Source organism: Echinops telfairi, unplaced genomic scaffold (assembly GCF_000313985.2).
Source record: "Echinops telfairi isolate 266 unplaced genomic scaffold, ASM31398v2 ScPeMD7_1;HRSCAF=3_0, whole genome shotgun sequence".
NCBI classification, from domain to species: domain Eukaryota; kingdom Metazoa; phylum Chordata; class Mammalia; order Afrosoricida; family Tenrecidae; genus Echinops; species Echinops telfairi.
The window spans coordinates 16,400,691-16,416,105 of record NW_022103896.1 but is presented as its reverse complement, the minus strand read 5'-3'; the positions used below and the strand labels follow the sequence as shown (position 1 = coordinate 16,416,105).

Below are 15,415 nucleotides of genomic sequence, written 5' to 3'. Positions count from 1 at the left end.
ATCAAAGAAATATTGATTCTACCCTCAATGCAAGGCAGATACTTCAGGAATTATTTTATGTGCCTTTTGAGACGTTCAGCCCCCAATAGGTTGAAAACAAAGAAAAACATCAGAAAGAGAGGAAGCAGAGATTACCCAGCTGGGCAAAATGCCAGAAATGAAAGGATCAGCCAGATTAAGAAACAGGAAAACTACAGATAGCAGAGTTCAAGTACTGTAGGCCATTTTATATAAGCCACATGCAAATAGATTCTGTTGTTCTCATTATTCTATCATGTAAAATAATAAATAGCATTTGTAATGGTGGTATGAATAAAGAGTGGTATGTTTTGTTTAAGACAGGTATTTTCCATAGAAGGCAAATGGTCCATAAGCACATGAAAAGATGCTTAAGATTATCGGCCATCAGGGTGATAATGCAAATCAAAATCAGAGTGAGATACTTCAGACAAACTAGGATGGTGCAAATAAAAATTATGGTTTTTGGACAAATGGTGGTGATGCTGTGGAAGCTGGACATTTCACACACTGTTGTGGTATTGCGAAATGGTGGGGGTGCTTTGGGAAACAGCCTGGCAGTTCCTCAAAACACAAACACAGGATTACCAATTGATCCCGTCATTCCACTTCTAGGTATCAATGGGTATATGACCAAGAAAATGAAAGTACCTCCACATTTTTCACAGTAGTATTATTCATAACAGTCAAAACATGAAAACAACCCAAAGGCCCATCAACTAATGAACAGATAAATGAAACACGGCACAGTCATACAATGGAATGTTACCTGGCAATTAAATCGAATGAAAAGAGGCCAGGCAGTCCTTGGAAAATGAATACATAAGTTCTGTCTCTACATCTGTCTTCAAATCAAACTGTTGGATCAGTTAGGTATGGCTCATATCTAACATCAGTTAGCACAAACTTTGTCTTAGTATAGAATCTACCATTTTATACATAAAAATATGAACGTACCACTTCCAATATAAAACATCTTTTACATAATACGGTAATAATGATGTTTGATACACATTATTATGAACCATGTACCTCAAATTTGTACAGAATAGACTTTCCTGGGCTTAGTTGAAAGTTTGTAACCGATATATATGGTACCCTGGATGGACACCGAACTGAAACGTTGTAACAAGTAAAAGATGGCAGATACAAAAGGCCACATATTATACATATTATACATATATACAAAATGTCGATGAGGCAAATAGCTTTCCTCCCATTTCTGTTAAGCTGCATTCAGATGGGTAAAAAGTGAAGTTTTGAGTTACATCACCTCAACTTAGATTTAAATTCTACTTTTAACCAAGTAAACCTCAGATCCATGAATTCAGCCAAACTACCTATTCTTCCTGTGTTAAAATGGGGTTCATGGTACCTACATCAGTGATGAGAAAATGAACTAAAATACATACCAGGCACACAGTCAATTAGTTAGGGGGAAAATCAAACAGACCCAAACATTCTGCTATCTTTGTGGAGGCAGCTTTGTAGCAAAGCCACACAGAGAGATTCGTGAGTAAGTAACTGAGAACTGATGGGAAGCTCGATAGCAGGCAGCCAGAAATAGAAGGGCAGCTTGATTAAAGCCTCTGTACAGAGTAAAGCAGAGCCGCACAGCACTAGTGACAGTCACAAGACGACTATCTGGATTCTCAAGTATGTAAGAGAACTGATCTTGCATCAATCAACCTGGTCACAAGTATTTTCTCTAAATGGAAAAACAGAACCAGACTCTACATATTCATTTTTAATTCAATAATCTTCATTTTGGCTAATGTATTGCAAGTAAATTATATTTCAAACCCCTGGAATCTTGGTAACTGGTCAAGAATACACTTTAGAAATTAAATACAAATTCTAAAGTACTACTTAAAAATGATTTGGAATTAGTATTCAACCAACTTGTGTTACCTTGTAAAATGCCTGCCATTGGCATGTTTCTCCATTATTTCCATATTCTTATCAAAACTAGAGTCTGAAGAATTCTGGGCATTTTTTCTCAAAGACCTTAAAGCGCGCTTCTGGTGGTAGGTTTCTACTCCTTTAACAGAAGATTCATCCTGTAAGAAAAATTAAGAATATCATTCTTCTAGTTCCTGAATGCTTCCTGCCCCCTACCATGACCCAGGTTCTACCTTAAATCTGGCTAGACCAGAGAACACACATTGGTACAGAGTAAGAGCTCTCGACACATGGAATTCAGGAAAGATAACCCCCTCAGGAACAGTAGCGGGAGTAGCGACATCATGAGGGTAGGGGAAGAAAGGAGGAACCTATTACCAGGTTGGATATATAGCCTCCCTTCCTCAAGAGAAGACGAATAACAGAAATGTGGGTAAAGGGAGACAACGGGCAGTGTAAAATACTAAATAATAATAACAATATATAATTGATCAAGATTCATAAGGGTGGGAGGGTGAGTGAAGGTGAGGGAAAAACAGAGGAGCTTATACCAAAGGGGTCAAGTAGAAAATGTTTTGGAAATGATGACGGAAACATATGGACAAATATGCTTGATACAATTGATGGATGGAATGTTTTAAGAGCTGCAAGAGTCCTCAACAAAATGATTAAAAAAAAGAAAAATTAAGAAAGTCATCTAAGTTTTATTTGTCAAAGCCCCACGTTGAATTCTTCCTAAAAAGTTGCTTCTAATTACAAGTTTGAAACAATTGCTTTCTGTGGAGCTATCATTTGGCATCTCTCCACCAAAATCACACAGTAACTATCTAGAAGAAATAACCATTCAATGGTAAGCAAATTTGGCAATGTCCATGAAATGAGCAAGATAAGATGTATGAGTAGTTTCTAGCTCCATTTCAAAACAAGTAGTCTAGAAAGCGAAGTTTCCCACCACTGGAAAAAGTGGTAACAGCTCTTTACAGTTAAACACTAATTTATTTCAAGGCTCAGAAAATAGAAATGTCTGGAAAAGAGAAATACAGTATATACATTGCCTGCCACCAATGCACTTAAAATAACTGTACCTTCAGAATTGTCAATATGGCCTAGTGAGTTCTTACTGGGGTTCTTATTGACTTTGTTTCACCTAACTTCACTCCTATAACAAATGAAGTCAAAAGACTGCAGGTATGTTCATCTGTCACAAAAACCACAGAGCTCTTTACGACTTTATTTAAGCCAACTATATCAAGCTACAGAAAAGCATATAGAATCCCTTTTTTCTGCTGTATATTCAATAAAGTAGATACTAAAAAGAATAACCACACAAACACAAATAATAATGAGAGACTAAGGCAATCAGTTGTCATCAAGTTGAATCCAACTCATAGCAACCCCATCTGTGCCAGAGTGAAACTTGACTCAAAGGGTTTTCAATGGCCGGGTCACAGGTGCCTCTGTGGACTCACACCTCCAACTTTTCCATGGCAGCTAAGCATGTTACCTGTTTGTACTGCCTAGGGACTCCAAAGGCTAAGTGAGTGGATTGTCCTATGAACTACAGAGGTTCTGTCATGAAGTATTCAAAAAGTTCTTTAGAATTTCCCTGAACTCATATAAAGAATATACTCACACTAGAAGTAAAAAACTTCTAACCACTCTAAAATCATGTGCCTTCACTGTATCTACCCCTTAAAATCACATAATAATCACCAACAATAAATAATTAGTCCACAATACACAAACTTGGAAATGTCTATGAACTAAGATAATTGTGTATGGATGGTTTCTATTTCTATTTCATAATAAGTAGTCTAGAAAGTAAACTGTAGCACCCCTGAAAAAAGTGCCAGTAGTTCATAAAGTATTCATTAAGGCTCAGAACTTAGAAATATTTAAAAGAGACACACAGAACATATACTGTCTACCATTCAGCAACTTAAAGGAACTGGACCACCAGTTATGACTATGAAAACTGATCATTATACAAAAAAAATAGTTTAAGGAAAGTAGTTTGAGGAAAGAAAACATTGCCACCCCCAACCCCCAGCCCCCCAATCTGGCTTTACTTTGTCACTTAGCTTTGTTTTTTCAGGTGCCAGCAACAGGAGGTACAAAGAAAGTCATTTTCACTTCCCATGCTACCAGCCACCACTATGACTTTGGGCAGGCTACTTAATTGGTTCACAAGTAAAATTCATGCCACAAAGATTTATGTAAAAATTAGGTGCTTCATAAAATAATAAGCAATGTGTACCTTTGTCAGTATAGCTGCATTGAAGGATGCTTGGAAAAAGAACACGTATAGCTTAAATAGGAGTATAGCTTAAATAGGCGAACTATAGTATAAGACTTTCCAAGGTGATGATCTGCCTGAGAAAGTGCCTTCCTGAACACAAAGCATCCTATTTCCTTTGCTGTTCTTCCATTTTACAAGAAGAAGTCCTCTCTTTCACCCATTCTGAATCTGCCACTGTAGACTGCCTCAGGGAATATAAATCTCTATAAAGCCAAAGAAAAACGTCTGTGTAGGTGTTAGTAAATTGAATGATGGCGCAAGGCAACAAAATCTATTCCCTTGTTAGGTGGTTTCCAATTATTTGCTTTCAACAAAATTGAAAGGAGGTCTAATCAAGTTAAGAGCATTATAAATAATTTTTGGCAAGTTATGTTCTGCATGGATGCCAGAAAAACTGAGTTGCCCTCCTAAAGCAGACTTTCTTCATTTATCCATTTATTGATGTGACAATGTTTCTGAGTGCTTATATTTATTTAAGTAACAATGGAATCGATGCCAAAAACTGGCTTTAAGTAATCTAAGCAAAAGACGCCCAAAACCACTGCCATCAAATAGATTCTGACTCAGGTCTACTCTATAGGACAGAGTAGAACTGTTCCATACAGTTTCTGAGGCTATAAATCTTTATGGGTACATCCTGCAGTACACCCTTACAGTGGGTTTGAACTGCCTTTTGATTTGCAAGAAGTCCTGGCGAAGTGGGTTATGCACTGGACTGCTAATTGAACTGTGGATCAAACCTACCAGTTCTTTACAGAAAAAGATGAGGCTGTCTGAATTCCTAAAGATTTACAGTCCCATTAAGAAAACAGTACCATTTATAATAACCACTTAAAAGATGAAATACTTAGGCATAAACCTAAAGAAACAAAAGACCTACACAGAGAAAACTACAGAACATTACTAGAAGAAACCAAAAATGACCTACATATATAGAAGAATCTCCTGTGCTCATGGATAGGCAGACTTAATACTGTGAAAAGGTCGATACTACCTAAAACAATCTACAGATACAACACAATCCCAAATACATTCTTTAAAGAAATGGAAAAACTAATTATCAATTTCATATGGGTAGGCAAAAGACCCAGGATAAGCAAAGAACTTCTTAAAATGAAGAACCAAGTAGGAGACCTTGCACTACACCTAACCTAAAAACCCACTCTATAGTCATCAAAACAGCCTGGTACTAATACAGTGAGAGAGATATAGACGAATGGGATCAGAACAGAAAACCCAGACATAAATGCATCAGCTTACAGGCAACTAATCTTCAACAAAGGACCTAGAAATAGTCAATGGGACAAAGACAGCCTCTTCAACAAATGGTGTTGGACAAACTGGATTTCCCTCTGCAGAAGAATGAAACGAAACACATATCCCTCCCCATGTACAAAAACAAACGTAAGATGGGATGTAAACCTCAGAGGTGTCAGGATCATCAGCGAGAAAGCCGGAGCAGACTTGAGGGCCCTATTGCAGGACATAGACTACCAAGTACAATGAAGGAGGCACACACAGTGGAAGATGATAGGTAACTGGGATGTGCTGAAATGACATCGCGTATGCACATCAAAGGACTTTTCATCAGGAGAGTAAAATGAAAGCCCACAGATTGGGAACATTTTTTACCAATGACACAATGGACAAGGGTCTAATTAACAAAATTTACAGAACTCTACAACAGTTCAATCAGAAATAAACAAATGACCCAATTAAGACGTGGGAAAAAGACATGAGCAGACATTTCACCAAAAATGAAGTACAAATGGATAACACATGATAAATGCTCACAATCCCTAGTCATGAACGATGCTAATTAAAGCACAATGAGATACCACCTTACATACACAATGCTGGCCCAATTAAAAACAAAAGCAGCAAATGCTGGAGAGGATGTGGAGATAATGGAACTCCTATACACTGTTGGTGAACTTGTAAATACATACAACTGCTATCGAAAGCAATATGGCAATACTTAGAAGCAACTGGGAATTGAAATCCCATACAATCCAGCAATACTATGAAGCATATATCCCAAAGAAGTGAGACACAACATGAGTGGATGTATGCGCTCCCATGTTCACAGCAACACAGTTCACAATAGCAAAACTGGAAGCAGCCCAAATGTCCAACTGTGGAAGAATGGATAAAGAGATGGCACATTCACACAACAGGATCCTATGCATCCCTAACAAAAACAGTCATGAAAGCATGAAACACTTGAAGACACGGAGGAAACTGGAAACCATTATACTGAGAATGAAATTAGTCAATCACAAAAGGACAAATATTGTATGAGTCCACTACTATACGGAGAAACACTAATTGGTCAAATCTAGGGACTAATTCCCAAACTAAGAGGTGGAATGTCTGCCTGTAAGTCACAAACCATGCATCACCCCTTTTATGTGCACTTCATAAGAACCATCTCAAGGGAAGAGACCTGACATTGGGGGAGGAAAAGGGAAAAGATCACCCGGTTGATGCTGTACAACAAGGTTGTGACAGATCAACAGGCCCTCGATAGGATTGAGAGAACCTTACTGGAAAGTTGAGACCAAGGGACAGGAGCATCTACATTTCAGAGGAGACATTGATGTTTCTGTTGGTGGGTATGGTGGGTAAATGAGGAGGGCCAACCTCACATCAGGAAGGGATGCTGAACGATAATCGTAGGGAACCTAAGGGGAGAATAAACCCTGGTTCCATGATCTTGGGTAGACACTTCGAATGTTCCTACCCAACCCTTGGTGAACTGCACCATGAACTGGGCACTATGATGACATGAGATGCTGGCCTTAAGGAACATGCATCCCCCATGCATTCCATGCATACCAGAGGACTCAGCATGGAAACTTGACAGAATGAACTGGGCCCTACCTCAAATCTACTTATACCCTTGGACTTAGGACTGAAATAACCTGATGGGAGAGGATGCAAAGGATGTCCACCCCAAGACTGTGGAAATGGCAGTCACTGGACAGTGGGAGGGACCCCTGGATTAGTGGGTGTCCAATAAAAAGGAGACTCAGCACCACCATATATTTGGTGCCTCATTGCTTCCCTTGAATATGACAGGTTTTGGTCTGAAAGACAAGGTCTACCCTTGTAAGAGATGATGCAGGAAATTTCCCCCCCCAGCATCAATTCTCATGCTCAATGTAAACAGCTCAACTAGAAATCTGAACAAAGCAAACTCATGGATTGCAGCTCAAAGTTGGATTATAATGGTATAAACTCATATCAACAACACCTTAAACTCTATGTCATTGGATAAATTACTGATGTTATCAACGTAATCACCTTATACCTTAAGGGGATGATTGACAGGTGTTCTGTTTCTTCTGGGGTTTTTTGGCCATTGTTGACCTTGTTGGTTCTGTCATAATATTACCACCATAGTAAACCAGTCATTTATAACCCAGAACAAGCAGATGGATTCTGGGCTCTCATTTAATTATAGTCCTAATCCAAGAAGAGTTAATTCTTATAACCCAGCTCTACTCAATACTCATCTTCACAAAGGGACCACTGAACATAGGGTGCTACAGCAAGTGTGGTGAAGGAAGCTTATGGGGTCTGGCTATCAATTGGAATAGTGTCTGGGGTCTTAAAAGCAAACAAGGAGCCATCTAAGCGAGGCATCAACTAAGTCCACACAGGAGAAGCACACCTGACCGTGTGATCCAAAGAAGGCAATAACAAAATCCAAATATGATGAAGGGAACAGTATCAGAGCTTAAATTGTGAACACCCAATTTGTTGAAGGCTATGGGGAAGAGTGGGAACTCCAAATCCAGTTGCAGAGTGCCTGCTTAGATTGGGCTTCTGGCAGATCCCCTCTAGCCACAGGTAAGGGACTTGAACAGCTTTACTATCAGATTATTGTAAACTTGATGATGGTGAATAGAACCATGGTATGATACTTGGGTCCGTTGAATTTACTGTATGTGCAAATATTTTTTGATTGTTCCAAGAAGAAATGTCTTCTCTGGATTTAAAAAATATTGCTGTTGGTTTTTTTCTTTACTTGTTATTTTTATATCATTAGTAGTATTATTAGTATTATTGTTTTCACCTTTCTGCTTAATTTTGTAATGTTTTTGTTAGGTCTCCCAGTTTACGAATCACAGGAGGGGACCCATAGAGACAAGAACTGTTGCAATGGTTTTTGGGAAGGGGGAGGGAGAAGGAAATTGAGAGCGATCAGTGGATGCAGGAGGGGCAGGAAGCATTATAGCTGATCATGATGATGTATATACAGTACTACTCTTTTTAGAAGTGGTTTAACCTATGAGAGTGTATAACATGTGAATATTTATCAAGAAAAGAAACCAAACTTGACCTATGGTTACCATGGGTGAAAGAAGGAGAGTTTTTGCTTAGGGGGCATTGAGCTCATTTTAATGGTAGTGGAACAACTTGGAGAGGGTGTGTTAGTCTGGTTTGACTAGAGAAACAAATCCATAGACACTCATATAAGAAAGAGCTTTATATCAAAGAGCAAATGTAAATTAAGAAAACATCCCAGATCAAGTCCATAGGTCTGATATTAGCCCATATGTCCAATACCAGTCTATAAAATCCTCTTCAGACTCATGCAACACATGCAATCATGCCAAATGCAGGAAGATCACAGGCCAGCAGGTGTAAAGTCCTGTGGATCGAGTGGTGGTGGAAACATCTCAGCGCTTGCGTGGGTTTTTTTGTTGTTTGTTTAATCATTTTATTAGGGGCTCATACGACTCTTATGACAATCCATACATACATCAATTGTGTAAAGCACATTTGTACATTCACTGCCCTCGTCATTCTCAAAACATTTGCTCTGCACTTAAGCCCCCGGCATCAGGTCCTCATTTTTCCCCCTCCCTCATGAGCCCTTGATAATTTATAAATTATTGTTTTGTCATATCTTGCCCTGTCCGACGTCTCCCTTCACCCACTTTTCTGTTGTCCCTACCCCAGGGAGGAGGTCACATATAGATCTTTGTAATCAGTTCCCTTTCCAACCCACTCTCCCTCTACCCTCCCAGTATCGCCACTCACACCACTGGTCCTGAAGGGATCATCCACCCTGGATTCCCTGTGTTTCCAGTTCCTATCTGTACCAATGTACACCCTCTGGTCTAGCCAGATTTGCAAGGTAGAATTCAGATCAGGATATAGTGGGGGATGGAGGAAGCATTCAGGAACTAGAGGAAATTTGTATTTTTCATCTTGCTACACCGCACCCTGTCTGGCTCGTCTCCTCCCCGAGACCCCTCGGCAAGGGTATCTCCAGTAGCCTACAAATGGGCTTTGGGTCTCCACTCCGCACTTCCCCAATCATTCACTATGGTAAGATTTTTTGTTCTGATGATGCCTGATACCTGATTCTTTTGACACCATGTGATCGCACTGGCGGGTGTGCTTCTTCCATGTGGGCTTTGTTGTTTTTGAGCTAGATGGCCACTTGTTTACCTTCAAGCCTTTAAGACCCCAGACGCTATAACTTTTGATAGCCAGGCACCATCAGCTTTCTTCGCCACATTTGCTTATGCACCCATGTCTTTAGTGATCGTATCATGGAGGTGAACACAATGATATGATTTTTTGTTCTTTGACACCAGATAACTGATCCCTTTGGCACCTCGTGCACGCATGTGTGGGTTTCCACATGGCTCCTCCAGCTCCAGGGCTCTGGCTCTATCAGCATGTGGCTTGTCAACAGGAATGTCAAGCAGAGAGTCTTGTGTGTCCCGCCTTGAGGGAGGAAGACAGGAGAAGGCCATGCCCCCACACAGGCTTCATTGGCTATAACCTGATTGACCGGCTAGACTCTACCCCTTCTTCAAGTTGACAGATAATCCACAGCGGGATAACAAAAATGGCTGTATAACATGAACAGTATAATCAATGACACTGAATTATACATGTTGAAGTTGTTGAATTGGTAAATATTTTGTTGTGTATATTTTGCCAAGATTTGGGGGAATTCCATGAATAACAATGAGTACAGGGAAAAAGAAAATGTTCTAAAATTGATGGTGGTGAAGATTGTACAACTCTTCTTGATACGGTGGAACTACTGAACTGTATGATATGTGTATGAAATGTCAAATAAAACTTAAAAAAAAAAAAAGAAAAAAAAAAGCTTTACGGTCTCAGAAACCCAAAGAAGTTTTATTCTGTCCTATAGGGTGGCTATGAGTCAGAGTTGACTTGTAGCCAGTGGATGGATGCTTGTTTGTTTTGTGGCTAGCAGCCCATAGTTAACCTACTGTGCCACCAGGGATCTTTATAAATAAGCTTTGTCCGCAGACCCAAGAATTATTAGTGAGTACAAAGGGAACTTTAACCATCATTATTGTTGCTATGATCATGGATCATCTATGTTGTTGTTCTATATGTAGCAACCCTGTACCTTAATCCAATTCAATCAATTCTAACTCACGGTGATAAGACAGAATAAAATTGCTCAACAAAATGTCATAAAAAAACAAAACATCAAATTCACTGCCATAAAATTGATTCTGACTCATAGACACACTGTAGGACAGAGTAGACCTGCCCCCATGAGTTTTCAAGACTGTTAACTCTTTACAGGAGTAGAAAGCCTTATCTTTCTCCTAGATATCAGCTGGTGGTTTTGAACTCCTGCACTTGTGGTTAGCAGCTCAATGCATAACTCCACCACCACCAGTGGTTCACAGTGTCCTAGCTGTACTTTTTATGGAAGAAGAACACCAGAACTTTTCTCTAGTGAAACAGATGATAGGTTCAAATTACCCACCATTTAGTGAGCAGCCAGGTGCTTAATTACTGCACTACCAGGGTTCCTTTCATTTATATTAAAAAAAAAAAAAAGCAAAAGACCCACAAACTCACTGCCATCAAGTCGATTCTGATTCATTTTGACCCTGTACATTTCTGAGGCTGTAACTCTTTATGGGTGTAGAAAGCCATTGGTTTCTCCCTTCATCTACATTAGATCCTATAAAAATCATACTTTTTATTTATTCATTTTAAATAAAGCATGTGTTGTTGGTTTTCTTAATTACTAATAGTTATGATACCTAAGTCAAGAAGAATTTAAGTCTAAGAACTTTTATGTTACAGAAACAATTAATAAATGACTTTCATGCATAAAAATGTATTAATATACCATATATACTTGTGTATAAGCCACATTTTCCAGTACATTTTTCCCCAGTACATTTTTAATGCAGTTTTTGTGGTAAAATTAGGTGCCTCGGCTGATATTTGGGTCGGCTTACACTCGAGTATATACGGTAATATAGTATGAATTAAATGAACTGAAAATTCAAATTAAAAGAGAAAAACAATGATACATTTGCTCTATAATACAGGGAGTAGGCAAAAATAATTTAGAAATAAGAATTCAAGTTTCATGACTGTTCACAAAGCAGACACAATAGAAATATATTATCTTGCACAAAGACCAAATTTATTAAAGTTGTTAAGTTCAATAAATGAGACTTCAGTATGAATTTTAAATCACAGTTGTAAAACCAAATTCATTGCCAATTCTGACTCAGGACACCACAATAAGACAAAGTAGAATGGTCCCATAGGGTTTCCAGGGCTGTAATCTTTACAGAAGTAGACTACCATTCCTTTTCCTCCACCAGAGTTGCTGGTGGGTTTGAACAATCAATCTTTTAGGTAGTAGTCAAGTGCTTAACCAGTGCGTCCCCAGGGCACCTTACAGTTGTAACACTGACCTATATAATGTCCTCACCCACACTTGAACTGCAACATCAATAGCGTGCACAGTGGGATATATGTTACACCCAGGATTAGATCGTGGTCATAACCCTCTCCCAACAACTAAACCCAAAGGTGTTTGGCTCAACCTCATTAATGTCGAGTTGATCGATCACTAGTTGAAATGGCTTGATCTCTCTCTTAAATGCTTTGGTCTACATATTCTTGGTTACATGATTCATCTTCTTCCCTACCCTTAAAAGCCATTGTTCAAAATCTCCTTAACATTTTTTTTGTGTGTGTGATATGCTATGTATGTTTTTCATATACATCCAGGATTCAATAGTCACATTATATAAGCTACTTCAAAAGATATATGGTCCTAGCCTCTCACCAAACTCTGGCATCACATTCCCAACTGTCCACTGGTTTCCTTCTTGTTATTTAGCACTTTCTTTCCATTCCTACCACTGCCACCATAGACTCCAGTTCATTCTCCTTTAGACTGAGAACATAAACACTAGAAATAAGCTAAGTTCTGATTCAGAGCCCTGGTGGTGCAATGGTTACTCATTTGGCTGTTAGCTGCGAGGTTGGCAGTTCAAAATCACTAGCTACTCCTTATGAGAAAGATGAAGTGTTCTACTCCCATTAAAACTTACAGTCTTGGATGCCCACAGGGACAGTTTTATCTTGTCCTATAGGGTCACAGAGTCAAAATGGACTCAATGGCAGTGACAGTGAGAAGATCTCAAGGCCCTGTCACTTAGGGCAGTCTAATCCTGGGCAAGTTACACAAGATCACTGTGCCATAGTTTTCATATCTGTAATAAGAATGATAATTTTACAGGGGTATACTGCATTGTTTTAAATATGGAAAGTGTTTGTCCAGGTTGTATCTTTTCACTATATTCAGTGTGTATGCTGGAAAAAAAATCTAAGAAACTAAACTATATGAAGAAAGCGGAAAGCATCAAGATCTGAGGAATCATTAACAAACTGCAGATGACACAACCTTGTCTGCTGAAAGTGTAGAGGACTTACTTAAAGTACTTACTCATGAAGACCAAAACTACAATCATCAGTATGGATTGCACCTCAAAATAAATTCAATTTGCTAGCTAATCTTCACACAATGCTTTTGGTACCCAATGAGTTGAAAGTTGCTGATGTTCACTGATAATTGCAAAAGCCACACCATGAGATCTTAGCTTCACTAGCCATCATGTCAGTGGTAATTCTACAGTCTTTGTCTACTAGTTTCTGGGGTTCAGACAGTTTCTTCATTCAAGGACGTTAGTGATTTTTCTTCTCCTGGCTTATTTTTGAGGTCTTCCTGACCTTCATTAAACACTTGATCAATCTAAGAACTATGGTTATATGAGGAGCAGCATTCTTGCAAGCTTGTTATAAAACTTCAGTGATTAACAAAATTGAGTTTGGTAAAAATGCGAAAAACAATATGAAACGTCCAAGTAACTCATGGCATGGATGGATCTAGAGAGCTGTAAGGGACAAAATTTGTGAGACCAATGTTATAAATTTAAAAAGAGAAGATGCAGCAGTGGGCTAGAGAGTAGGCAGGTGTTAACTTGATTGAAGAAGGCAATAATCCACAAGAGACAAAAAACAAAGTGTGGGGGATGGGGTTGGGGGACGACGACATTAGGGTAAGCTATTGGGTGGCTTGATAAGTAATGTAAATGGTGGAATACAAAATTGATACTCTGAAATGTAACCCCCCACCTAATTCACGATTTAAAAAATATATATCTAAAAGAAAATAATTATATTTAGCCTAGACCTCAAAATTGTGTTTTCCCACAGCACAAAAAGTATCTCTTTTGAGAGAAAGGTTTGCAGCCATCCACTGTTCAGAAGACATGCTTAAACAGGTTTTCTCTAGAATAAACTCATGCATGTATGAAGTAGAACCTCAGTAGCAATTTTGACTCCCCATTAACACACATACATACGAACAAGGAAGCTACTTAAAAAAAAAACAAACTATTTTAATAACCTAGGCAAGAGATAACCAGCCCAGCAATAAAGAAGGCCTTGAAAAGTGGTCAGATGTTGAATATATTTCCAAGTAAACAGAACTTGCTAATACATTGGATGAGAGAGAAAGGAGTTGAGAATGATTGCAAGGCTAGTAGCCTAAGGAAGTACAAAGATAGAGTGCCCATTAACTAAAATTAGCCAACAGTTAGTGAAGCCTAACTATAGGCCAACCTAGGAGCCTTGATGCCATCTTGGTTATGGGTTGGGCTAACTGTAAGCAGAGCAGTTTGAAACGACCAGCTTATCTGCACGGGAAAGATGAGGCTCTCTGCTCTCATAAATAGTTACAGTCTCAAATAACCATGGGGGCAGTTCTACCCAGTCCTACAGGGTCACTATGAATTGGAATTGACTTGATGGCAGTGAGTTTGGTTTTTAACGATATGCCACGTACTTAACTAAGCCCCTTTCCTGCTTGACCACATTTACACCTCGCTGCCCATGTCTCAAGGAGACCTAGTGGTGCAAAAGTTAAGCACTGAGCTAGTAACCAAGAGGTTGGTTGTTGGTTGGAACCCACCAGTATGTAGCTCCCCATTGGAGAAAAGACCTGGCCTATCTGTTCCAGTGAAAATGACAGTAGGAAATCCCATGAGTCAGTTCTACTCTCTCTTAGGGTTGCTATGAGTCAGAACCAACTAGACAGAACATCACAACCCATGTGGCTTGGGTATTGCTGCTATTTAATAAGTGTAGAAACCTGTCCATTACTGGTCTCGTGAGATTTCAAACCAGGTCACCTAAGAGCCTATGTACTTCTTTTTTTTTTTTTTTAATTTTTTAAACATTTTATTAGGGGCTCATATGCCTATGTACTTCTTAAACACGTTCAACACACTCTAGTTTCAAGATCTAGCATTGCCCAGAATGCAGTAAGCCGTGAACATATGCTTATTGAAATAATGCACGTCTCAGAGTACAGGTTAACCAGCAATGGGAGCCGGGCTCAGGGTTTCCGCATCTCAGCCAGCTCCTCCCATAGTGACTGAGAGGCAAGCCCTGACAGCGAAGACCAAGGAACTGTGTCTTTTCCATTCAAAACTAAAACATCCGAGGCTAAAGGGACTACAATCGATCATCATTCACTCAAAGCTCCCGCCTGAGGCTATCACAAAAGAGGATGGCAACTAATTTCATGCAGCGCACAACTCAAGACTGAACGGAAAAAAGAGGACGTCTGCTGCCACTCTCTTCCCACCACCATGACCTCCCCTTGACCTCGCTGACACCCTAGCGTTACTCTCACTGGGCCGCTGCCTACCCTAAGCCCCAGACAGGCGGACTCCTCAGCGCTCACCTTTTATCTGACGCGACACCCCCCTCACCCTGGCCTGTCAGCAGGAAGGGGGGGTGGGCTTTCTTCCTCGCCCTGAATCTGGCCGGTCAAACCCTCGATCTGGCGGAAATGCCCTCGCTTTC

At 39.5% G+C, this 15,415-nt stretch overlaps 1 protein-coding gene across 2 annotated transcripts in view; it reads right to left on the bottom strand.

The window, feature by feature from the left end:
- ATAD2 (ATPase family AAA domain containing 2) overlaps positions 1-2,001 on the bottom strand; it is a 56,094-nt gene extending 54,093 nt beyond the window's left edge. For both annotated transcript variants that reach the window (XM_045285880.1, XM_030888086.2), the window contains exon 1: positions 1,930-2,001. In XM_045285880.1, the coding sequence (XP_045141815.1) occupies positions 1,930-1,973 (44 nt within the window). In that variant the 5' untranslated portion in view covers positions 1,974-2,001. The remainder of the gene's footprint in view (positions 1-1,929) is intronic.
- Between the last annotated feature and the right edge of the window lie 13,414 nt (positions 2,002-15,415).